The sequence below is a fragment of the Cladophialophora immunda genome (genome assembly GCF_000835495.1).
Source record: "Cladophialophora immunda strain CBS 83496 unplaced genomic scaffold supercont1.5, whole genome shotgun sequence".
NCBI lineage: Eukaryota > Fungi > Ascomycota > Eurotiomycetes > Chaetothyriales > Herpotrichiellaceae > Cladophialophora > Cladophialophora immunda.
Genome location: NW_015622545.1, coordinates 986,047 through 1,010,219, shown reverse-complemented (window position 1 = coordinate 1,010,219; position 24,173 = coordinate 986,047). Strand labels below are relative to the sequence as shown.

The following is a 24,173-nucleotide window of genomic DNA, read 5'->3' as shown; positions in this document are numbered from 1 at the left end:
TCGTGGGATAACCGGCCGATTGAACGTAGGATGGACGGCCAATAGGCGTAGGACATCGTTCGCAGATGTAGGGCACATCAGCAGAACGGACAGCTATGGTCCTGAGAGAGAATGGAAACATACACGAGCCATATGGCGTTCCTCGTTGCATATAGTGCAAGTCGGCTTTCGAGCCAGGTGGTCTTCCTGGTTGCAGAAGTTGAAAGTGATCTTTCGAGGCTGAGAGAGGACAATCTCGAACCAGATAGCCTTCCTTGTTGCAGATGTTGCCTCGTTGCAGATTGCCTTCCTCATTGCAGATGACCTTCCCCGTTGCCGTGCAGATGTTGCAAGTCGAGGCTGTGCAGATGCTGCAAGCCATCGTTCGAGGCTCAGGACAATCCCGAGCCAGATGGCCTTCTTCGTTGCAGATGTTGTAAGTGATCTTTCGAGCCAGATGGACTTCCTCGTTGTAGGTATTGCAAGCTCTCTTTCAAGGCTGAGTACAATCTCCAGCCAGATGGTCTTCCTCGTTGCTGAAGTTGCAAGTGACCTTTCGAGGCTGAGGTCGATGCTGCAAGTCATCTTTCGAGACTCAGGCAGGTCTTGCAAGTCTTCTTTCAAGCCAGATGGCCTTCCTCGTTGTAGATGTTGCAGGTCATCATCTTTCGAGGTTGAGGCAGGCCTTGCAACTCGTCTTTCGAGGCTGAGGCTTGAGGACAAGAGGATGAGGCTGAGGAAAAGGACAATCTCGAGCCAGATGGTCTCCGTCAGGCTCGAATCTCCTTGTTTGGACAGTCCTACGGGCATCATGTCAGTCCTGGTTTGGCCACAGATGCAGAAGGGACAGGATGGGACATACCTTGGCCGAGTGCTCCTCCAAGTGCTCTCAGCCTCGCAGATTTTGGCTCTTCCAGGCAACGACCACCACGCGTATGCTCCTGGCCACAGTCACCAACACGATGACCATCACCACACAAGTAGTAAGGAACAGTGGGCTGGACACTCACGCAGTTGCTGCACTTGTTTGCTCCACGATCGAGTGGAATTCCGGCGTCAGCGAGTCGAGTAAGGTTTTCTTCTGGAGAAGAGTAAGATTTTCTTCTGGAGACGCAGGCCAGAAGGCAGAGGGCAGAGGGCACAGGGCAGAAGACAAGAAGGCAAGAGTATTGTGGGAGAATGTAGAAAGAGGGAGAAAGGCAGAGGGCAAGAAGGGCACTCGCACAATCCAAGCATTTTTCCCTGACGCAGACCCACTCTGGCACTGTGGCTCTGTGGCAGCCTGGCATTCGCGGCACTGTTGGCAGGAATACAGTCCTGGGGAAGCCTGGAATGTGGTCCTGGCCTAGTTTGTAGCCTCCTTGGGGTCCTTGAGCCGAAGCTGGGGGCATCCATTGGCACCCTCTTCTCCTCTACCTGGCTCAGCCTGGTCTGCTCTGCCCTGCTATGCCCTGCTCTTCCTACTCAGCAGCCTGGTCTGCCCTGATATACCTGCTCTACTATGCCCTGCTCTGCGCTGCGTTGCGTTGCTCAGCCTGGGCCGCCCTGCTCTGCCTGCTCAGCCTGCTCAGCCTCCTCTACCACTGACCGACTGCGCCACAGGTGTACTATGCTGGAATTTGCTTTGTTCGATCCTGTCCTATTCACCGTGTTTGCTCACACGCTCGCCCACTCGCCTTGGTGAAGCATTGACAGATGGGACGAGATGTTGGTTATTCAACACCCTCCCTCTGCATGTCTTGCAGCAACTTGCGTGGTCTTCGTCAGATATCGAAGATAACGCGAACATGGAAACCGGTTCCACGTATGGGCTTTCCTTCAAGCTCAGAAAGTTCCTTCGCTCGCTGACCACATCCGAGACTTAGACTGAAGTGCATCTTCGCTCAGTCGGTGCCAAATGCCGCCTTCCACCTGACGAACCGGTATACACCTCATACTTTCACGTGTATTGCCAAGAATGCATCATTGCTATGCAAGAGGAGCGAAAAGCTAGTGGGGAAGAGAAGACAACCTATCTCGAATGCCAAACTTTACTCGAAGAGACATCTCCTTATGCCGGTCTGAAAGAGCTAGGCTTCAACACTCGGGAGATGGCGGCAAAAGTTAGAAAGAAGAAAAAGAAGATGGCAAAGCTCACGCAGAAGGCTAAAGGAATGAGAAGTGCCAGTCTCAATCGCGGCAGCAATGTTTCCGAGGAAAACAGCGAGGACGATGAGGAAGAAGGCCAGGACTGGCTGGAACTCTTTGTTAGGGGGGAAAACTTGGGCCGTTTGCACACACCCTTGCTTGAAAATCTCCAAACTTGCAGACTGCGCGGTCTCGAGAGTCGATGCTGGGATGATCACGCTTCCAAACAAGCCCATGCAAGATCCCACCAGCTACCGCAGCAAGATGGAGAGAAACTTCAAACTTGTCCGTCTCTTGTTCGACACTCGCGTCATTAAAGAGCGTACGCGGTCTCGATACTGGAATGATCCCGCTTCCAGGCCTCATGGTGCCTTCCGGCGCCAACGATAGCAAGGCTTCCGAACGCGGCGGGGGGTGTCGACGAGGAGAAAAGGCCGAGTTAAGCATAGGTCCTTGGCCACCGCCGATATATGCGGCTTGACGACGACGCCTCGATGGCACCCCAAGGTTATGGCCAGCGGTCTTGTCCAGTTCATCCCCCCCAACCTCCGAAATACCCCGGGCGAGAGAACTGAAGGAGAAGAGAATCAATAAAGAGCTCGCGAACACCCGCCGGAAATTCAAGAGCGAGAAACTGGATCGACATTGGACACCTGGAAGCCGTCCATCTGGTCTCCGCACCTAAACACTCTGAAAGTAGACCGTCACCCTCTTCCTACAAGAGCGGCGTGCTTAGAGGTACAGTAGAGGGTATAAAAGTCGAATGTTTCAAGCATTTTTTTTCCCTCTTCATCCACCACAATCATCTCAATGCTTGCTGAAGTGTCCTGCCGCCGGCTGCGTTGTCTGTTGATCATCATGTCGCTGACGTGGCGTCGTACACCCATCCCAGATCACCGTTGGCGGGCGTGTCTGGCATCTTCAATATCAAAGAAGATAGATTCAAGTAATGACTGCTCATCTAGTTAGCCTCCTTCTGGAGGTGTTGAGCCAGGAGCATTCTGCAACTCCAGTATCTCTCTGGCCCTCTCTTTAGCGCCCTCTTGGTGACTGACTGCTCTGCTACGTGGCCCACTTCTGAAGCTGCTGTCTCGGGAATATTTAAGATATGCAAGGCCAGAACCATGCGCAGAGCCAACTCTCCTCTCTGCCAGGCTAACAAGACCGAGCCTGTTCGCCATTAGATATGTATTTATCCTTCCTTTTAGCACAGTCAATCAGTGGGTGAGTGGTCGAGTGACTGGGCGAGTGAGTGGATAGGACAAAGGGCACTGTAGAGTTAGCTGGGGTCCAGAGAGGGTTCACCCATACCATTGCGGCTGGTTTCAAGACCGACACGAACATTAAGATCGTGTTTGACATGTTCAGCCCCGGGATTGCTTACTCCGACATTGTTTGTTCCGACATTGTTTGCCCCGACGTTGTGCACCCCGTCTTTTTGACCCCGTATGCCCCGTATGTTCTGATTGTGTGAACGTTGTCAAACAGTCGCACGGATAAAGAAAAGTGTGGTTTGGATCAGACGCTGAATGAATGTCTTTGAGAGTATGCTTCATTGTCAGTAAGTGGGTGCACCGTAGTCAGTTCAGCGCATTCAGTCCAGCGCAGTCAGTCCAGCGCAGTCAGTGCAGTGCAACGTTCTGTGGTATTCTGTTTTTGTTGTGCTTTGTCCCCCAACGTGGAGCCACTCCAGAGTTGTATTGGCCAGCATAGTATTCGTTTTCTTGACGTCGTCCATCATCATCAAACATGGGCCGATTCGCTCCGTGGGGACGCTGTTGAGTGTATCCAGCTTGGACAGCCGTAACCAGGATATCAATGACCATCACTAGTGTATCCAGCTTGGACAGCCGTAACCAGGATATCAATGACCATCACTAGTCCTGGCTTCTCTCGTCCACGCCGGTGACAGTGTTGCCGATATGGCTTGTCGTCGGCAGACAGGTAGCGGCGCTCAAGAGACAGGACATGGTGAGCCTGTCCTCGACGACTGCGCATTTTCTGGCGGCCATCGCTGTAATTCGACGTTGCTAATCCTGTGACCGTGACAGGCTTTCTGGGGGGGGAGCAAGATCTGATCTAGCCAACCTCGTCCGATCTCGTTCGATGTCCAGCCGTTTGCCGAGGTGGCGGCGGTGTATGGACGGTCTGGACAATGCTTAGATGGATATCAGGATGCCTCCAGGTCAAGTATGTATCAAGTATCCATCTCTTTCACAGTTCGTTCTGTATATTTGACAATCTCTGCCGTAGTTCGTGGGATGACCGGCCGATTGAATGCAGTATGGACGGACGGCGACATCATTCGCACTGCAGAGCCACATCAGCGGAATAGATAGCTATGGTCCCAGAGAATTGACACTTACGCGAGCCATATGACTTTCCTCGTTGCAGATGATCTTCCCGTCGCTGTGCGGATGTTGCAAGTGATCTTTCGAGGCTTAGGGAGGACAATCTCGGGCCAGATGGTCTTCGTCACCGCAGTTACGGCAAGTTCTGTTCTCACGAGTCGGTGTAGTAGGACTCGAGTAGAATGAGTCTGCGTTCAGCCAGAGTTTCTTGCTGTTGTCTTTCTTTGGTGTGCTCTGTTCTGCTTAAGAAGTCAAGTACTGAGGCGCTGTTCCAAGAGTGGGCCAGGACACAGGGGTTCGGGGCCACTTCGCCTGTTGATATTTTCCCCTGCTTGAAGGCGATCCCAGAACAACTCCTCGGTGACTGGGTAACGCGTCGACGCAGTCAGTCAGCTCGGCACCTGCACAGAACACTCCCATCTCTTCTGCAATGGCTTAGAGTCTAGGATCTGGTGACTTGGCTCAGGAGCTGTGCCTGAAGTGGGAGGGAAGTACGAGTGACACGCATAGCTCTTCGACGGCGATAGTTGGGTCGGTGATGTCGCCTTCCTTCAGAAACCCAATAACGGCTTGCTGATATGGAGAGTTAGCTGGGTTCAGCACCTGACAGAAGGGTTCACTCATCCCATTGCGGCTGGTTTCGAGACTGACACGAACATCGGGATCGAGATGGCGCCCTCGGTCTCCACAAGAATAGTAGCAGCTGTCGAGATCCAATGAGTCCTGGTCACGGAGCGGAGCTTTCTTCTTTTTGAGTCTCGTCGACGGGGTATCTTGGACAGTGACGTGATTTGCTTGATCAGGCGAGCCCGACGTCTGATTCGACGGCGATACTGACTGGCCTGGATCAGTCGCCTCCGTCGCCGTCCGATCTCGTTCGATGTCCTGCTGTTTGTAGAGGTGGTGGTGTATCGACAGTCTGGACGATGCTTGAATGGATATCAGGATGCCTCAGGGTCAAGTATCCATCAAGTATCCATCTCTTTCACAGTTCGTTCTGCATAATTGACAATCTCTGCCGTGGTTCATTGGATGACCGGCCGATTGAATGCAGAATGGTGGACATCGTTCGCAGCTGCAGGGCCACATCAGCGGAATAGATAGCTATGGTCCCAGAGAATGGACACTTGCGCGAGCCATATGGCTTTCGTCGTTGCAGATAGTGCAAGTCGTCTCGAGGCTGAGGACAATCTCGGGCCAGATCTCGAACCAGATGGTCTTCGTCACTGCAGTTGCGGCAAGTTCTCTTCTCACGAGTCGGTGTAGTAGGACTCGAGCAGAATGAGTCTGCGTTCAGCCACCTTTGCTTGTTGTGGTCTGTAGTGGAGCAGAATGAGTCTGCATTCGGCCACCTTTGCTTGTTGTTGTCTTTGGTCAAGCAGAATGAGTCTGCGTTCAGCCATCTTTGCTTGACTGTGTTAGTTATCGCATCAAAGGCTCGGCGGCGCGGCCAACATCACCATTGCTGTGATAGTCTCCAGCCTCGCCATGGGCTGCTTGCGTCGGCGCAGTGGCATCGTCGTATTTCTTGACCAAGTATCTCGGGCCAGGGGCGCCAGCTCTTCTTCGACGCAGGTGTATAAAGTTTGGGCATTCGCAAGGGGTTCCAGGAAGTGTGCACAACGGGGTGTAAACGAGCCCGGGTCTTGTTTTCCATGGCAAAGTTCAAGTGGCTGCAGAATTCCAATCACCACACAATCAAGTCGAGAACAAAGTCAAGTCCAGGAGGGCGCTGCTGGGTGCTGGGTGCTGAGTACTGAGTGCCAGGAAAAAGTTTAAACCTCAGGAGTGCCCTTCTCCTCTACCTTCTCCTCTGCCTTCTCCCTCTACCTTCTTGCACTTTGCCTTCTTGCCTTCTGCCCTCTATCCTCTACCCTCTGCGTCTCCAGAACAAAATCTTACACGTCCCGCTGATGCCTGAATTCCGCTCGATCGTGCAGTAGACAAGTGCAACAACTGCGGAAAGCTCGGCCACACTCCTAAGCGTTGCCCCGAAGAAAGAATCCCAAGTGCTCAGCCCCATGGTGAGGAGGGTCATCGTCTTCGTGACTGTGGCCAGAAGCGTAAGCGTGGTGGTCGTGCTACAAGAGCCAAAACCAGTGAGTCTGAGGAGCACTTGGCCAAGGTGTGTCCTATCCGTACTGCATCTGTGACCAACTAATACTGATATGATGCCGTAGGACTGACTGTCCAAACAAGGAGATTTGAGCCTATCGTAAACGGTGGAGACGAAGACCTTCTAGCTCGAGATTGTCCTCATGACTTGCTACATCGACCGAGAGTCCGATTGGGGCAAGATGCTGCTGGATCTGCCCGGTAAAGACACCCGTGATTCAAAGGCGGACTCTGCTCTCTTCACAGAACGTGTCGATAGAAAGAACGAGCGAGCGAGCGACTTGGGCATTGAGAAGGCAGAAGGCAGAGGGGAGAGGGGAGAGGATGAAGGTAGAAGGCACTCAGCCTCAGCACCAGCACCAGTAGCGCAATCGCTCAAACTTGAATTTGTTCTCGACACAGACACACCCACCTACTCGCTCACTGTGCTGTGCTGTGCTGTGTTGTGTTGTGTTTGGTTTTGCTTTGGCTTGTCATGTAACTTATTGACCATATCCATCACGCTCACTCACTGAGTCGCTGCCCGCCGTATGCCTTGCAGCCAACTTGCTTGCGTACTTGTCGGAGTTGGATTCCGTGGGCGTGGGCATGGGCGTAGGCGTGGCCACTCCATTTGCACTTGAAAAGTGTGTTTGCCTGTTCTGCCTCTCTTCAAACGACCCAAATCATGCTCAATCTGACATGGAGCCCTTGTCGCAGTCGATATGACCGAGCAGTTCCTTGCAATCTGATCGTGACGGTCTGCTTTTCGGTGTGTTTGGTTGCGGAGATCAGCTCCGGGTGTCCAATGCCGGCATTGTATCCTTGGATATAGATGTAGAGCAACTTGCAGACGTATCTCTTCTCCTGGTAGCCATCCAGTTTCTCGCCCAGGTATTTCTGGTAGATGTTGGCGAGCTCTTTGTTGACTCTCTTCTGCTCCAGTTCTCTCGCCTAGACTTGTGATTTCATTATGCACATCAACTGCTGCGACTGGGGAGAGTCCGCTTGGGGTGCCGTCAGGAGTTGTCGTCAAGCCGCATGTACCAGCAGTGGAGGTGAGGTCTTTCAGACGTTGTAATGGCGGAGAATTCGAGTTCATCACGGTCCAGAATAAGTCCGATTTCACTCTGGGTGGAATGGGAGGGGGAGGACCGGGTATGATGGGCACATTTTCAGCACGAGCAAGCGTTCGCCCTCTTTCAAGTTGGGTAGCGGTTGCCGGCTTGGTAGGGGAGCCTTCAGCGGCGGCTAAAGGTGCAGCTTGTAACTGGTCTGGCTGGATTTGTGCTTTGGTCCTTCGCACCTTTGTGGCAGCGCCATTGATGGTAACTCCTTTGTCGATGCTTTCGATGCTGGCCATTTTGGCTGATGTCTAGGGTGTATTCGAGGAGGATGAACGCAAGAGAGCCAGTCCACTGGATCGACGGTCTAAGTAGGAGTTAATGGTTAGATATGTGCTCCAGAATCGTTTTCCTCCTGTGATCGTGAGAGGCTTTTGGGGGGGGGGGGGTTTGCCTTTCCGTCGATCCCATCTTTCACAAGATTTCTTCCATATGGTCTCGAATGTCAAGAGAACGACAAAACAAGCGGTGGTGGCAGCTAGCTCGTCGTCGTCATCAGGCAGTATATTGAACGGGACAAACACACCTTCGCAAAAAGAAGAGTAGAGATGTTGGAACGATAGATGGTGGCGCACTGACTGCGCTGAACTGGTTGACGGCGCTGCGGTGCTGTGCGGAACCTTTGGGCAGACCAGAGGAGACCAAGGCACACCAGGCTGAGTAGGTAGAGTAGGGCAGTGCAGAAGGGGGTGCCAACGCTCCCAGCGTCGGTTGAAGGACCCCAAGAGACAAGACGTTGGCCAAACTCGTCGCGCTTGAGAAGCAAGCAGACATTCACACGTCAGTCTGCAGGGTGGTAAAGGGATGGGCCGGTCTGGAATGTCCGACCGTACCATTTCCAAGGTAATACCTTCGAGGTTGTATTCCTCCTCCTGCTTGATCTCCTTCTGTCTTGACGGGGCATTGATCACGATGAGGCCGTTCGCATGTACCAGTATCAATTCCGTACAGGCATCCATTGATTCTATGCACACGCCCGTGCTTGCAAACCTCCCAGCTTGCAGACGGCACGGTCTCGATACTGGAATGATCCCGCTTCCAGGCCTCACGGTGCCTTCCGGCGCCAGCGATAGCAGGACTTCCAAACGCGGTAGGGAGTGTCGACGCGGAGAAAAGGGCCGAGTCAAGCATAGGTCCTTGGAGCGGTGACTTCTTCCGTCGAGCGAACATGACGTTCGAGCCCGATCTGCGGCTCTTGTACTTTTGATGTTGTCAAACACTTCCAATCTAGTCGAACTGCATTGTGTCAACATTGCCCACGGCCTGGTAACTTCAAGGGCTTACCGGAGTCAAGAATGATTCAGCCACAAAGCGAGGCTCTAGCATTCAGCTTGCAGGCTGGATCGGTAGACTGAGGTTGTCATCGAGTTACTATTAGTTTTGTTTGTCACTTGCTCCATCGGCGCGGAAGAGATGTTTCCGCATGTCTTCTGCCTCGTGTGTGAGATGGTTATATTGATCAAATGCCGTAGCGATTTCCTAAAGCAGTGCGGCATGTCCAGCTTCTTTCCCGTCATGATTGTGAAGTAACCCGGTGAGGCGATGTCAAAACAAGTGGCTTTTACTGAACAGAAAAGGGTGTTTGGTGGATGCTTCGATAGACGTGCTCGTACGGCTGGGGCCTTGGGGTCGACGACGAGAGTGAAGGGTTCTGGAACATCATATCAGCACTAATCGAGTTGTTTCTGCCGAAAAGCACTTTTTCCCAGCGCCATCAGCCTACCCGTGCTTCCCAGAGTCCTCTTGCAGAGGCCGACGCTGGACTATCGGCCTCAAAAACATCCTTTGCCCCCTCTTGGAAACATAGCAGGACAGAGGAGGCTGCCAATGCTTACCAGCTTGAGCTGAAGGACTCCAAGAGACAAGATGTTGGGATTTAGCAGGAGGACAGAATGGGCCGCTAAATAGCTTCAGCCAAAGGGCCCCGAGAGACAAGACGTTGGAGGCTGCCAACTAGGCGAGGACCGTAATCCTAGTAACAGTGCCGGAATACGGGTTTCAAGTCGGTAAGAGAGTAAGAGAGCAAGAGAGGAAGAGAGCAAGAGACGGCTGTAGGTTTGCAGGTGCTTAGATGTGCAAGTTTTGGGAGATTTGCCAGTGTACAATGCATAACCGGTGTAAACGGCCTCTAAGCTGGTTGTGTGTGGTACACCGACGGCATCCATGGCCGAGCACCTGCTCCTCCCGCAATCCCTTCTGAAGTGTATGGCAATGTCGAGCCATATGGCCTTCCTCGTTGCGGACATGGCAAGTCGTCTTTCGAGGCTCAGGACAATCTCGAGCCAGATGGTCTTCGGCTCCACAGTTGCGGCAAGTTCTCTTCTCACGAGCAGGGCAATCCTTCGCCATGTGGTCCTCGTCACCACCCGCCATGTTCTCTTCTCACGAGACGGTCAATCCTACGGCATCAAGTCAGTCTGAGTTTGGCCACCGATGCAGCAGGGACAGGACACACCTTTGCCAAGTGTTCCTCGAACTCGCAAATCTTGCAAGCACGGCCGCCACGTTGCGACAGGCTCAGATCTCCTTGTTCGGACAGTCCTTCGACATCATGTCAGTCTTGGTTTGGCCGCAGATGCAACAGAGACAGGACACACCTTTGCCAAGTGTTCCTCGGACTCGCAAATCTTGCAAGCACGGCCACCACGCTTACGCTCCTGGCCACAGACACGAACGCTTGGCCTGCTGAGAGGCGAATTGTTTTTATATATAGTACGGAAGTACTAGAGTGGTTGGAAGAAGGTGGAGGAGAGGGTAAAGGGTAGAGGAGAGTGAGAAGGTAGAGTGAGAAGGAAGAGGGAGAAGGAAGAGTGAGAAGGCAGAGGGGGAAGGCAGAGGAAAAGGCACTCCTGGAATTCGAACTTGTCCTTGGCGCTAGGTGGGCACTCACAGCCTCGCCGCCTTGGCCTGACTTTGTCTTAACGCAGACACACTCACTCACGGCCTATACTGCCCTGGCACTGACTACGGTGCACACTGAACTCCCTCAGTCCAATGATTGACTGACAATGACGCATACTCTCAAAGACATTCATTCAGCGTCCGACCCAAACCACGATGTTCTTTGTCCATACGACCTATTTGACACCACCACCCCTTTCCTTGTCTTTGGGAGTTCGCACAATCAGAGTTTACATACGGGGCACACACAACGTCGGGGCACACGGGGCCAGAACAGACGGGGCAAGCAACGTCGGGGTAAGCAATCTCGGGGTTGCACATGTCAAACAGGATCCCGATATTCGTGTCGGTCTTGAAACCAGCCGCAATGGTATGAGTGAACCCTCTCTGGTGCCGACCCCAGCTAACTCTACAGTGCCCTTCGTCCTATCCGCTCACTCGCCCACTCGCTCGATCACTCACTCACTGACTGACTGCGCTGCTGGGTGCCGGGTGCTGGGCGTCGAGCCAAAGTTCAAATTCTGGAAGTGTTTTCCGGCGTGCCTGGGTACTGGGTGCTGGGTGCCTCTCGAGCACAAAGCCTAAATTCCCAGGAGCGCCGGCGAGCAGTGCAAAGTCTAAATCCTGGGAGTGCCGGTGAGTGCCTGTCGGGTGCCCCCTGGCCGGCGCTGGCCTGCGCTCGAGAGTGTTGATGGCCCAACTTTGGCTCCTGGACCACTTTTTGACTTGGGCGACTTGGGCGTGGGCTTTGGGAAAAAAGTTGCACACACCCTCACTGACTTGACTTGACATGACTTGACATAACACCCTCACCGCCTTGTTGTAGCATCTCGTGGATCTGCATGCCGTCTATGCCCGCGCATTGGTCTCGCATATCGTGCAGCCCGCATGTCGTGTCGCCAATGTGATGGCGTGATGGTATCGTTGTCGGAAATGATCTCCGCAGACTTGGGCATCGGCGTGGCTGTCGGCGTGGCTGTCGGAGATGATTTCCGTGGCCGTCGGCGTGGCCTTTTGCGTGTGTTTGTCTCTCTTCACGACCCATCATGCCTAATCTGACATGAAGCCCGTCCCTTGTCGCAGTCGATGTGGCCAAGTAGCTCCTTGCGATCGCATCACTGCGAACGTCCAAGCATGCGGCGCTGCTCGTGTAGGAAGAGGGTGACGGTCTGCTTTTCGGAGTGTTTGGTTGCGGAGATCATTTCCGGGTGTGTCCAATGTCGACATTGCAGTCCGATTTCTTCTTCTGGTAGCCATCCAATTTCTCGCTCTTGGATTTCTGGCGGATGTTGGCGAGGTCTTTGTTGATTCTCTTCTCCTTCAGTTCTCTCGCCTGGGTATTTCGAAGGTTGGGGAGGATGAACTGGACAAGACCGCCGGCAATAAGCTCAGGGTACCATGGAGGAGGAGTTATCGTCGTCGTCAAGTTGTATATACTAGCGGTGGAGGTGAGGTCTTTCAGCCGTTGCAATGGCGGAGCTCTGGAACCGGCGGCGGTGCGTTCGCCTCTCTCACCATCTGAACTCCCATCGTGAGGCGGCAGATCTTGTATGGCTGTGTCTTGGGTCGATTCATACTGCGGTGGTGGGCGGCGGCAGATATTCTCCCTCCTCTCGCGGGTCAACCACGTCGGCCAGCCGCCGCCAAACCGCCGTATTCGAGTTCGTCGCTTGATACTGTCCAAAGTGGAGGTACGGAGTCGCCAGGTGCTTGAGTCTGTAGTCGCCTTTGGAGGAAGCAAGATCTGATCTGGCCAGCCTCGTCCGATCTCGTTCGATATACAGCCATTTGTCGGGGGTGGTGGTGCATCGGCAGTCTGGGCGGTGCTGGGGTGGGTATAAGGATGCCTCTGGATGAACTGTGGTAGCCGTTGCCTCAGGGAGAAGTATCCATCAAGTATCCATCAAGTATCCATCTCTTTCACAGTTCGTCCTGCATATTTGCCCCAGGGACAAGTATCCATCAAGTATCCATCAAGTACCCATCTCTTTCACAGTTTGTTGTGTATATTTGCCCCAGGGTCAAGTATCTATCAAGTATCCATCTCTTTCACAGTTCATGCTGTATATTTGAACAATCTCTGCCATGGTTCGTGGGACGATCGGCCTATTGAATGGTGGGCATCGTTTGCAGCTATGGGGCACATCAGCAGAACGGACAGCTAAGGTCCAAAGAGAGAATGGAGACTCACGCGAGCTAGATGGCCTTCCTCGTTGCAGTCGAGGCTGGGGACAATCTCGAGCCAGATGGTCTTCCTCGTTGTAGGTGGTCTTCCTCGTTGCTGTGCAGATGGCCATCCTCGTTGCAGTGCCGATGTTGCAAGTCATCTTTCGAGACTGGGGACAATTTCAAGCCAGATGGCCTTTCTCCTGCAGATGGTCTTCCTCGTTGCAGAATTCGCAAGCGATCTTTCGAGGCTGAGGTAGGTACTGTAAGTCGAGGCTGATAGCCTTCCTCGTTGCAGATGTTGCCTCATTGCAGATGGTCTTCCTTGTTGCACAAGTTGCAAGTGACCTTTCAAGGCGGAGGTAGGTGTTGCAAGTCGTCTTTCGAGGCTGAGGCTGGGGACAAGACACTGAGGCTGAGGGCAATGTTGGGCCAGATGGTCTTCCTTGTTGCAGATGTTACCTTATTGTAGATGTTGCCTTGTTGTAGATGGCCTTCCTCGTTGTAGATGACCTTCCTCGTTGCCGTATAGATGTTGCAAGTCGAGGCTGTGCAGATGTTGCAAGTCATCTTTCGAGACTGGGGACAATCTCAAGCCAGATGGTCCCGTTGCAGTCGAGGCTGAGGGCAATCTCGACCCAGATGGCCTTCCGCGTTGCAGAAGTTGCTTTGTTGTAGATGTTGCCTCGTTGAAGATGGCCTTCCTCGTTGTAGGTATTGCAAGTTCTCTTTCAAGGCTGAGGTAGGTGTTGCAAGTCGATGCTGAGGCAGGTCTTGCAAGTCATCTTTCGAACCAGATGGCCTTCCTCGTTGCAGATGAGCTTCCTCGTTGCGGATGTTGCAAGTCGTCTTTCGAGGCTGAGGCTGAGCACGATCTCAAGCCAGATGGCCTTCGTCAGGCTCGAATCGAATCTCCTTGTTTGGACAGCCCTACAGCATTGTGTTAGTCTTCGTTTGGCCACAGTCACGAGCACGATGACCCTCCTCACCACACAAGGAGCAAGTAACAGTGGGCTGGGCACGTCCGCAGTTGTTGTCCTTGTATACTCCACAATCGAGCAGAATTCCGGCGTCAGCGAGACGAGGAAGACTTTCTCCTGGAGATGTAGAACGTAGAGGGCAGAGGGCAGAGGGTAGATGGTAGAGGGCAGAAGGCAAGAAGGCAAGATGGTAGAGGGCAAGATGGTAGAGGGAGAAGGGCACTCGCACATTCCAAGCATTTTTCCTGGCGCAGACCCACTCTGGCACTGTTCTCGGGACTACTGTCCTGGGGTGGCCTGGAATGGTGGTCCTAGCCCAGTTGGGAGCAGCCTCGAACGTCTTGTTGCTTGGGGCCCCTTGAGCCGAAGCTGGTAGCATTCATTGGCACCCTCTTCTGCTCTACCTGCTGAGTCTGCCCTACTCTGGCTGCTCTGGCTGCTCTGGCCTGCTCTACCATGCGTTGCTCTACTATACCCTACTCTCTGCCTACTCTCCCTGGCTCAGCCTGGTCTGCTCTGCCATGCTATGCCCTGCTCTTCCTCCTCAGCAGCCTGGTCTGCCCTGATATATCCTGCTCTGGCTGCTCAGCCTGGTCCGCCCTGCTCTGCTCTGGCTCCTCTGGCTGCCCAGCCTCCTCTACCCTGGTCTGCTATGCCCTGCTCTGCGGCGAGCCGGATCCAAGCACTGCAAAAGAGAAGGATCCAAGCAAGGACTGCAAAAGAGAAGGATTCCAGTAATGCAAAAGAGAAGGATTCGAGCAATGCAAAAGAGAAGGATATCAAGTGGGAGACGAATGGACAGATCTACGATATTACATCGACGACGAGGCGAGATGGTGTCTTCTCGATCCAAGTCCTCTCGAGACATCAATGCCCTGCATCTGGCATCTGGCATCTGGCATCTGGCACATGGCACCTGGCCTCGACAATCATGCGGTCTCGCACTGCCGTCGATAGTCTTGACCATGGTCCAGGCCTTGCGGGCTCCTCTGCCTGGTCTGCTATGCCTGCTCTGGTATGCCCTGCTCTGCTCTGCCTGCTCTATGCTACGCTGCTCTGTGCTGCTCTCCGCTGTTCAGCCCAAAGGCTCCCGCACAGTACCGTAACGCAGTCAAGCAGTCAAGCAGTCAAGCAGTCTAGCGAAGTCAAGCAGTCCACCCCCAGTTCACAGACGGGGCATACAATCAATACCCCGACACCTTTATCTACCCCGCGGGACATGGTGTGAATGATGTCGGGGTGAATATTGTCAATCCAGCGCAGTCAGTGCAGTGTTTTGCTTTGTTTTGCTTTGTTTTATTGTCGATCCCATTCACTGATTGACTGGGCTGTGCTGTGCTGTACTGGACTTTTCTTTGTTCGATCCTGTCACTCGCCTTGGTGAAGCATTGACAGATGGGACGCGATGCGAGATGATCGAGAATGGTTGGTTATCCAACGCCCTCCCTCTGCACGTCTCGCACCAACCTACGTGGCTGGCCTATGTGGGCTTTGCCAGGGAAAACCTTGGGCCGTTTGCACACACCCTTGCTCGCAAATCTCCAAACTTGCAGACTGGACGGCCTCGATACTGGAATGATCACGCTTCCAACCAAGCCCGAGCAAGATCCCACCAGCTGCCGCAGCAAGATGGAGAGAAACTTCAAACCTGTCCATCTCTTGCTTGACGCGGAGAAAACGGCCGAGTTAAGCATAGGTCCTTGGCCACCGCCGATACATGCGGCTTGACGACGACTCCTCGATGGCATCGCACCCCAGGCGGACTCTGCCCAGTCGCAGCAGTTGATATGCTTGGTGCTGGCAACCACAGGGCCGGCCGAGAGAACTGGAGGAGAAGAGAATCAACAAAGACCTCGCCAACATCCGCCAGAACTGTAAGAGCGAGAAACTGGATGGCTATCAGAAGAAGAAATCCGTCTGCAAGTTGATCTACATCTACATCCAAGGATACAATGTCGACATTGGACGCCTGGAAGAAGCCGCCCATCTGGTCTCCGCAACCAAACACTCCGAAGAGCAGACCGTCACCCTCTTCCTACACGAGCCAGCGTGCTTGGAGGTATCGCAGTGATCAGATCGCAAGGAACTACTGGGCCATATCGACGACGACGAGGGCTCTATGTGCATTGAGCATGATTTGGGGTCATGAAGAGAGGGTAGCATAGGCAAAAACACACTGGACAGGCCACGGCCACGGCCACGGAAATCATCTCCGACAACCACGCCGCCGACCACGCCGACGCCACAACAAGTCCACGGCAATCAACTCCGAAAATCAACTCCAACAACCACGCCGATGCCCAAATTCATGGAAATTAGCCGGCAACCACACCCACAAGCACGCTCACATCTAAATCCACGGAGTTCATTTCCGATAATAACGCCAGCACCCAAACACACAACTACGCCCGCACGCCATCACACAAGGGCGCTATCACGTTGGCGATATGCGAGACCGAGGCACGATGCACGATACACGATGCGCGAGCACAGACGACGTGCAGATGGACCAGATGCTACAGTAAGGCAGTGAGGGTGTCAAGGCAAGGCAGGTCAGGGAGGGTGTGCAACCTTTGGGCCTTTGGGGAAAAAGTTATAAAGGTCAAAAGGTTAGGCTACTAATACACTAGAACGCCGGCCGGAGGATACTCGGCGGGAAGGGCCAGGTACTACGTGCCAAGACATACCGACATCAGCTGTCTTTTTGCGCCCTCTGGAGCATAGTCCGACTATTGTAGGCCGGGGGGGATTTGTGATGCGCCAGAGTTACTTATAATAAATATTATCTTTAGTGTAGTAGGACTCGGGTTTCTAGAATCAGTCTACGTTCAGTCATCTTTACTTGACTGTGTTAGTTGTCCCATCAAAGGCTCAGCAGCGCGGCTAACATGGGTGAGTGAGTGTGTCTCTGTGGCGGTGGTCGGCGAAACGTGTCTCCGCGGTGATGGTCAGGTCAGGTGCTGCGTGCCAAGACATACCGACATCAGCCTATCGTTGTGTCCTGGCATGCCTTCTATGGGAAACCGGTACGCCGGGGGGATTTGTGATGCGCCAGAGATGCTTGTTCAATCAAGTCGGTGCAATACATGCGGCGGGCGAGCGACTGAGTGAGCCAACGTGATAAATACGGTCAATACAGTCAATAAAGGCAAACTCAAACAATGTACATGTGCGGGCGAGCGACGGAGTGGGCCAACGTGATGAATATGGTCAATGAAGGCAAACTAAAACAATGTACATGTGCGGGCGAGCGACTGAGTGCGCCAACGTGATAAATACGGTCAATAAAGGCAAACTAAAACGATGTACATGTGCGGGCGAGCGACTGAGTGAGTCAACGTGACAAATACGGTCAATAAAGACAAACAAAAACAATGTACATGTGCGGGCGCGCGACTGAGTGAGCCAACGTGATCAATACAGGCAAACTAAAACAATGTACATGCGGCGGGCGAGCGACGGAGCGGGCCAACGTGATAAATATTGTCAATAAAGACAAACTCAAACAATGGACATGTGCGGGCGCGCGACTGAGTGAGCCAACGTGATAAACGTGGTCAATAAAGGCAAACTCAAACAATGGACATGTGCGGGCGAGCGACTCAGTGAGTGAGCGTGATGAATACGGTCAACAAAGGCAAACTCAAACAATGGACATGTGCGGGCGAGCGACGGAGTGGGCCAACGTGATAAATACGGTCAATAAAGACAAACTAAAACGATGTACATGTGCGAGGGCGTGACGCCGGCCCCTCTTCCATCCTCACGAAGAACAATGGCTAACGCCGAGGCATCCCCCTCCGATCCTATCCCTCTGTTCCATCAGTGACAGCAACAGTGATTTCCTCCCCGTCCAAGATGTCCCGTGTGGCGACCACCATGATCCGCCACTTCCCCGAGACAACCGTGCTTGCAAATTTGGCGTTGGACTCGCGGGCAGCAGTGTTGAGCAGCAGCCGGAAGGAATTGCCCATGTCCCGGGCGTAGACTTGACACACGCTTCCACCGATGTCGTCCCGGACCAGCTCGAGGGCCCATCCGTCGTGGTGGCGTGTGTCCAGAGGAATCAGCTCGGCGGCAAAGACCCCGATCACCCCATCCGCCCGGTACGCCAGTTGGCCCAGGCCATTGGCCACCGCCTGGAGGCCCCGACGGCCCTCGAAGTGTTTGATGCGCGGCATGGCTCGTTGAGGTTCGGCGGCGCACCGGCAGGGCGGGCTGCGGCAGAGGTCGCACCGGGACTGGCCAGCCGGCAACGATGTCGGGTCCGCGGGCCAGTCCCATGGCCAGTTGGGTGGCTTGGGCCAGTGGGGATACTTGCCTGGGTCATAGACATTCTCCGTCGGACGCGTCGGATGCGTCGGAAAGGGCTTCAGGGACGCGAGCAACGTCTCGGGATCTTCCTCCACACCCACATCCACATCCACGCTCTGGCCTTCCCAGTAGAACTCTGTGTCCATGCTCGTGCTGTTCAAAGACCGTTGAAACGCCTGCCCAGCCGCGCAAACGGATTCTGTCTGTTTGTCGAGGAGGAGGAGATGATGGAACACCTGGAGGTCTTGGTCGCTCATGTTCAAGTAGTGGTCCGGCGAGACGTCGGATCCGGGCAGCGAGTGCAGGAACATAAAGCAGAGGAGGCCGTCGAACCGGGCGCCGTCGCAGAGCCGTATCCACTTGTTCCCCCGGGTGCGTTGCTCCGCGTATTGGCGGTCATTCCATCCAGTGCATTGCCGAACGCGTGTGATGTCCTCCGTATCAGACCTTTTGCGCCCCAGCTTGAGACGGTCCATCACCATCGCGAGATGGTACTGGTTGAGGCGAACGAAGAACGTCTCGAGCTTCGACTTGCGCTGAGAGACGTTGACGTTCGTGGCCAGTTTGAGGACGCAGAGTGAGTGATCGCCACGGACGTCGAAGCGAGCGGTGTGAAAGCCTCGGTCGCGCATGCTGGCCACGAGGTCGCGGAACTGGTGGATGGCCTGCGGGCTCCGGATAGCCGCCACCAGCTTCAAAGCCATCTGAGTCGTCGGCCGGTTTCCTCGCAACTTGCATAGCTGATCGACTTGGGTCTGCAGGTCTTTGGCGGCGGGTGCGGTTTGGGCCTTCTTGGACTTCGTCGGGGAACTTTTGGTCGGTGCTGTCTTCCTCTTCTCTGCCGTGTTGCTTGCCGTTGCCGTTGCCGTCGTGGACACGGTCCTCGTCGTCGTCTTCGTACGCATCGGACGGTAGGAAACCCGCTGCATATGCTTCTGGAGATGCTCGAGGTCGAGGTTGTAGAGCCCGCACTTTGGGCACACAACGAGGAGGAGATCTTTGCGTAAGAACGGTTGGCCGAGCGGGAGGAAATTGACGGCGATGGCGACGCACGGCGTGACGTTGATGACCGCGTGGTACTGGCGCGGGCGGGTAAACACGAGATCCCCCGGTCCCGCGATATGGATGTCGAACTCGATGTCGTTCGCCGTCAAGGTCTCGGGGCCGATCAGGAGTGCGTTGTGGCGGACGAACTGCTCACACCGGTTGCACGACCAGTGTTTCCGGACCAACTCTTCAAACGCCGGGTGGGAACTCTCGCGGATCAAGATCCAGAGCTTCCAGCCCCCGAGGACCAAGTTGTACGACCCCAGGTCTGCGTCCTCGCAGTGGAAGGCGGTTCCCGAGCCCTTCAGGCCGGCGTGGAGCCACGGCTTGTTGACGCCATCGATGAGGTGCATCTCGGCGAGCGCCGGGCCCGGATGCAAGAGATCGTCGAACCGGGACGTAAACCGCTCGTCGTCGTGGTAAAGGGGCGGGCCGACGTAGTAAGGAACCGCATTCTTCGGAGGGCTGTCGATCAGTTGACGGACGTAGTCCAGGCAGGCCTCACGACTCGGAGACTCCTCTGACGAGACTTGGGACATGTCGGGAAACTGGAACGTCCTGGAGCCCGCGTTCCCCAACAGGCCGACTCCCGAGACCGAGCTTTTCGAGTAGACCACCCCATGGCCGCGCTTTTTTGCGGGTGGGACCATCGCGGCGGCGAAATCGGCCCAGTCCACGTCCGTGTCAAAGTCCGCGATCGAGACCAGGCCCAGACACGTCTCGTCGGCCATGAGCTTGGTGATGTTCGCGGCCAGGTTCTCGCCCATCTCTTGGATGGTCAAGCTCCACTTGGACCGGGGGCGGTTGGTCGCTTTCGGCGGGGATGGCCTGGACGGGAGGCGTGTAGTTGTAGTGGAGTCAAGTTGTGTGCTGGTTTCAGGGTCTGGCGAGTTCTCGCGGGTCGAAAGAGGAGGAGATTCGTCGGTTTCAGAGTCCGACGAGTCATCGTGGCTTGAAAGACTGGTGGGTTCATCCATTTCAGAGTCCGACGGGTCATCGTGGCTTGAAAGACTGGTGGGTTCATCCGTTTCAGAGTCCGACGAGTCATCGTGGGTCGAAAGGGGAGGAGGTTCGTCGGTTTCAGACTCCGACGAGTCATCGTGGGTCGGAAGACTGGTGGATTCATTGGTCTGAGGGTCTGCCGCCGGTGTCGGGTCATCATGGCTTGGAAGACGAGTGGATTCATCCGTTTCAGTGTCCGTCGGGTCACCACGGCTTGGAAGACGAATGGATTCGTCGGTTTCAGTGTCTTCTCCCGCCGAGTCGTCATGGCTTTCGAGAGCAGTGGAGCTATTATCGATCTGGAGATTTGTGGATGCTTCGGTCTGAGGAGTAACTGGCCTGGACGCAAGCTGGGTGGTGGATTCTTTGGTTCGAGAAGTGACCGGCCTTGCCGTAAACAGGATGGTGGAGTCATCATGGCCTGGAAGAGTAGTAAAGCTATTGTCGTTTTGAGTAATGGTGGAGTGTTCAGTATGAGCAGTGACTGGCGTCGACGTAAGCCGGGTGGTGCATTCTTCGGTTCCAGAAGTGGCTGGCGTTGATGTAAACTTGGTGGTGGAGTCATCATGGCTTGGAACAGTAGTGGAGCTATTTTCGATCTGACGATTTGTGGATTCATCAGTCTGAGGAGTGACTGGTCTCGAAGTAAGCCGGGTGGTGGAGTCATGGGCCTGAAGCTCTGCCACCGCCGACGTCGAGTCCTCCTCCTCCCCCTGACTCCTGCTCCCTTTGTGATGGCAGTATCGGCAGCGTGCTTCCTGCGGACCAGGAGTCACCTCTCCCACCTCTTCTTGATAATCCCGCAGTCCCGTCCGTAGTCCACGTAGTATAGCTAGTACTTCTTCTTGACTGCTGCCACCCGTCACGACCATGGCCTCGGCGGCGTTCAACCTCTCCAGACACGCGAGAAATTTCGCTTGAGCCGACATGGTGGGAGCTAGGAGGTGGATAGCTGCTGCGGATGACTGCTGCCGTGGAACGATGATGGCCACGCCGAGTGGATGATGGCTGGCTGAGGGTAGGACGGGAGGGGAGCTGTGGTGGAACAACGGGAGGGTAGCTGCTGCTGCGGTGGGGCGACGACGGTGGATGATGTGTCTGGTGTGGTGGAGGACGCGAAGATGGTTTGCTTCGCTGGCTGCGTTGGATGATTGCGAGATCGGTGATCGCTGGTGCGTTGGATGGATGATAGTTGCTTCGCTTGATAGCTGCGCTTGATAGCTGAGGTTGATGGTGAAAAATTTTCACGCCAAGACAGAACGATAGGCTGATGTCGTTTTGCCTTGGCACGCAGCACCTGACCTGACCATCACCACGGAAACACACTGGCAAGTTTGCCGAGCACCCCCACCACCACGGAGACAACCGTCACACAGAACACTGGCAAGTTTGCCGACAACCCACCACTCGGAGACACGTTTCCCGACAACCGCCACAGAGAACACTAGTAAGTTTGCCAACCAGACAAAGGCTCCCGCACAGCACCGTAGTCAGTGCTGGGTGCTGGGCGCTGGGTTCTGGGCGCTGGGGGAACAAAGCTAAAGTTCTGGAAGTGTGTTCCGGCGTGCCAGAGTGTCGGGAACACAGTTTCAATCCTACCAGTGCCCTGCGCCCTGCGCCCTGCGCTCCAGTATGTCGGTGGCCCAACCTTTTGACCTTTGCAACTTTTCCCCAAAGGCCCAAAGGTTGCACACCCTCCCTGACCTTCCTTGCCTTGACACCCGCACTGCCTTGCTGCAGCATCTGGTCCATCTGCACGTCGTCTGTGCTCGTGCATCGTGCATCGGTCTCGCATGTCGCCAACGTGATGGCGCCCTTACGTGATGGCGTGCGGGCGTGGTTGTGTGTTTGGGTGCTGGCGTGGTTGTCGGAAATGAACTCCGTGAACTTGGGCATCGGCGTGGTTGTTGGAGTTGATTTTCGGAGTTGATTTCCGAGACTTGGGCATTGACGTGGTTGGCGGCGTAGTTGTCGGAGTTATTTTCCGTGGACTTGTGGCGTCGGCGTGGTTGTCGTCGTGGTTGCCGGAGATGATTTCCGTAGCCGTCAGCGTAGCCTTTCGAGTGTGTTTTTGCCTGTGCTGCCTCTCTTCACGACCCATCATGGTCAATCTGACATAGAGCCCTCGTCGTCGTCGATATAGCCGAGTAGTTCCCTGCGACATGATCACTGAGAACCTCCAAGCACGCCAGCTCGTGTAGGAAGAGAGTGACGCCCGGCCAGAGCGCCAATCTGCTTGCCGGAGAGGATTTCCGGATGGGCGGCGGTCGCTCTGCCATCGACAACGTTCTGCGAAGCAACACGAAGGGCCTGGGGCGGCATGGGGGTGCTGTGAGCGTCCGCTTGGGGTGCCGTCGAGGAATCGTCGTCGTCGAGTCGCATGGACCGGTGGAGGACGCATTGGGAGTTGGTAAACCGTGGTGAGGCTGAAGCACTTCGCCCGTCCTTGTCCAGGTCCCTCCCCATCCGCCTCATGCATTGAACTCTGCATTCACGGCAGAACTCCCATCTTGAGGCGGCAGATCTGGTATGACTGTGTCTTCGGTCGATTCATGTGTCTTTTTCGATTCATGCTGTGGTGGCGGCGGCAGATGGAGTCACCAGGGTGCTTGAGTCTGCAGTCGGCCCCCAGGTCGGCGGTCCAAGGTGTGTAAACAACTCTAGCATAGGCCAGAGGTCGACACGGTGGACTGGAGACCTTCCAGATGGCTGTGGATGCAGACGACACGATTTCCGGCGTCAGGATGTCGGCAAGCGGTCCAAGACCGACAACGCAGCGCTCAAGTGGGAGGATAACGAGGGCAATGATGTCGGCATTCGAGTGACACACATGGCTGGCTCTTCGACAGCCAGGGTTGGGTCGACGATGTCGTCTTCAGAAACCCAATGGTTTACTAACATATGGAGTTAGCTAGGGCCGGCAACAGGGAGGAGGGTTCATTCATACCATTGCGGCTGGTTTCAACACCGACACGAACATCGGGATCGAGATGGTATAGGCCTCGTCAATGGGGTGGATGTTGTTGATGGTGACGTGTTTTGCTGGATGGGCGAGGGCGAGCTCAACGTCTGGTTCGGTGGCGGTGCTGACTGGCCTGGATCACTTGCCTCCGTCGCCGTTGGAGGCAGCAAGATCTGATCCACCCAGCCTCGTCCGGTCCCGTTCGATGTGCAGCCGTTTGTCGAGGTGGTGGTGGTGTGTCGATGGTCTGGACGATGCTTGGATGGATATCAGGATGCCTTAGGGTCAAGTATCCATAAAGCATCCATCAAGAATCCGTCTCTTTCACAGTTTGTGGTGTATATTTGCCCCAGGGTCAAGTATCCATCAAGCATCCATCAAGCATCTATCTCTTTCATAGTTCGTTGTGTATGCCTCAAGGTCAAGTATCCATCAAGCATCCATCTCTTTCACAGTTTGTGGTGTATATTTGCCCCAGGGTCAAGTATCCATCTCTTCAACAGTTCGTTCTGTATATCTGGGCAATCTCTGCCGTGGTTCGTGGGATGACCGGCCGATTGAATGTAGGATGGACGGCTGGTAGGGGTAGGGCATCGTTCGTAGCTATAGGGCACATCAGCAGAACGGACAGCCAAGGTCCTGGGAGAGAATGGTTGGAGACTTACGCGGGTCAGATGGCCTTCCTTGTTGTAGATGGCCCTCCTCGTTGCTGTGCAGATGTTCTAAGTCGTCTTTCGAGTGCGAGGCTGGGGACAATCTCGAGCCAGATGGTCTTCCTTGTTGTAGATGTTGTAACGAGGCTGAGGCAGGACAATCTCGTTGCAGATGTTGTCTCGTTGCAGATGTTGTCTCGTTGCTGTGCAGGTGTTGCAAGTCATCGTTCGAGGCTGAGGACAATCTTGAGGCTGACGATGATCTCGAAGCTGAGGCCGATGACAATCTCGAGTTGCATGGCCTTCCTGGTTGCTGTGCAGATGTTTCAAGTGATCTTTCGAGGCCAAGGTAGGTCTTGCAAGTCGCCTTTCGAGCCAGATGGCCTTCCTTGTAGCAGATGTAGCAAGTCGTCGATGTTTCGAGGCCGAGGCAGTACGATCTCGGGCCAGATGGTCTTCGTCCGCAGTTACGG

At 54.6% G+C, this 24,173-nt stretch overlaps 3 protein-coding genes across 3 annotated transcripts; all 3 read right to left on the bottom strand.

The window, feature by feature from the left end:
- Nucleotides 1-7,223: 7,223 nt before the first annotated feature.
- Nucleotides 7,224-7,914, bottom strand: PV07_08668 (uncharacterized protein; the record flags this gene model as incomplete). The annotated part of the gene is made up of 2 exons (XM_016395862.1): nt 7,224-7,505; nt 7,531-7,914. 2 exons carry the CDS (start codon nt 7,912-7,914, stop codon nt 7,224-7,226), a joined length of 666 nt encoding a protein of 221 aa, XP_016245718.1.
- Nucleotides 7,915-11,774: 3,860 nt separating this feature from the next.
- Nucleotides 11,775-13,312, bottom strand: PV07_08667 (uncharacterized protein; the record flags this gene model as incomplete). The annotated part of the gene is made up of 2 exons (XM_016395861.1): nt 11,775-12,434; nt 13,205-13,312. 2 exons carry the CDS (start codon nt 13,310-13,312, stop codon nt 11,775-11,777), a joined length of 768 nt encoding a protein of 255 aa, XP_016245717.1.
- Nucleotides 13,313-17,528: 4,216 nt separating this feature from the next.
- PV07_08666 (uncharacterized protein) lies at nt 17,529-21,014 on the bottom strand (the record flags this gene model as incomplete). Its single annotated transcript, XM_016395860.1, has 1 exon — nt 17,529-21,014. The coding sequence occupies one exon, from the start codon at nt 21,012-21,014 to the stop codon at nt 17,529-17,531; it is 3,486 nt and encodes a 1,161-aa protein (XP_016245716.1).
- Between the last annotated feature and the right edge of the window lie 3,159 nt (nt 21,015-24,173).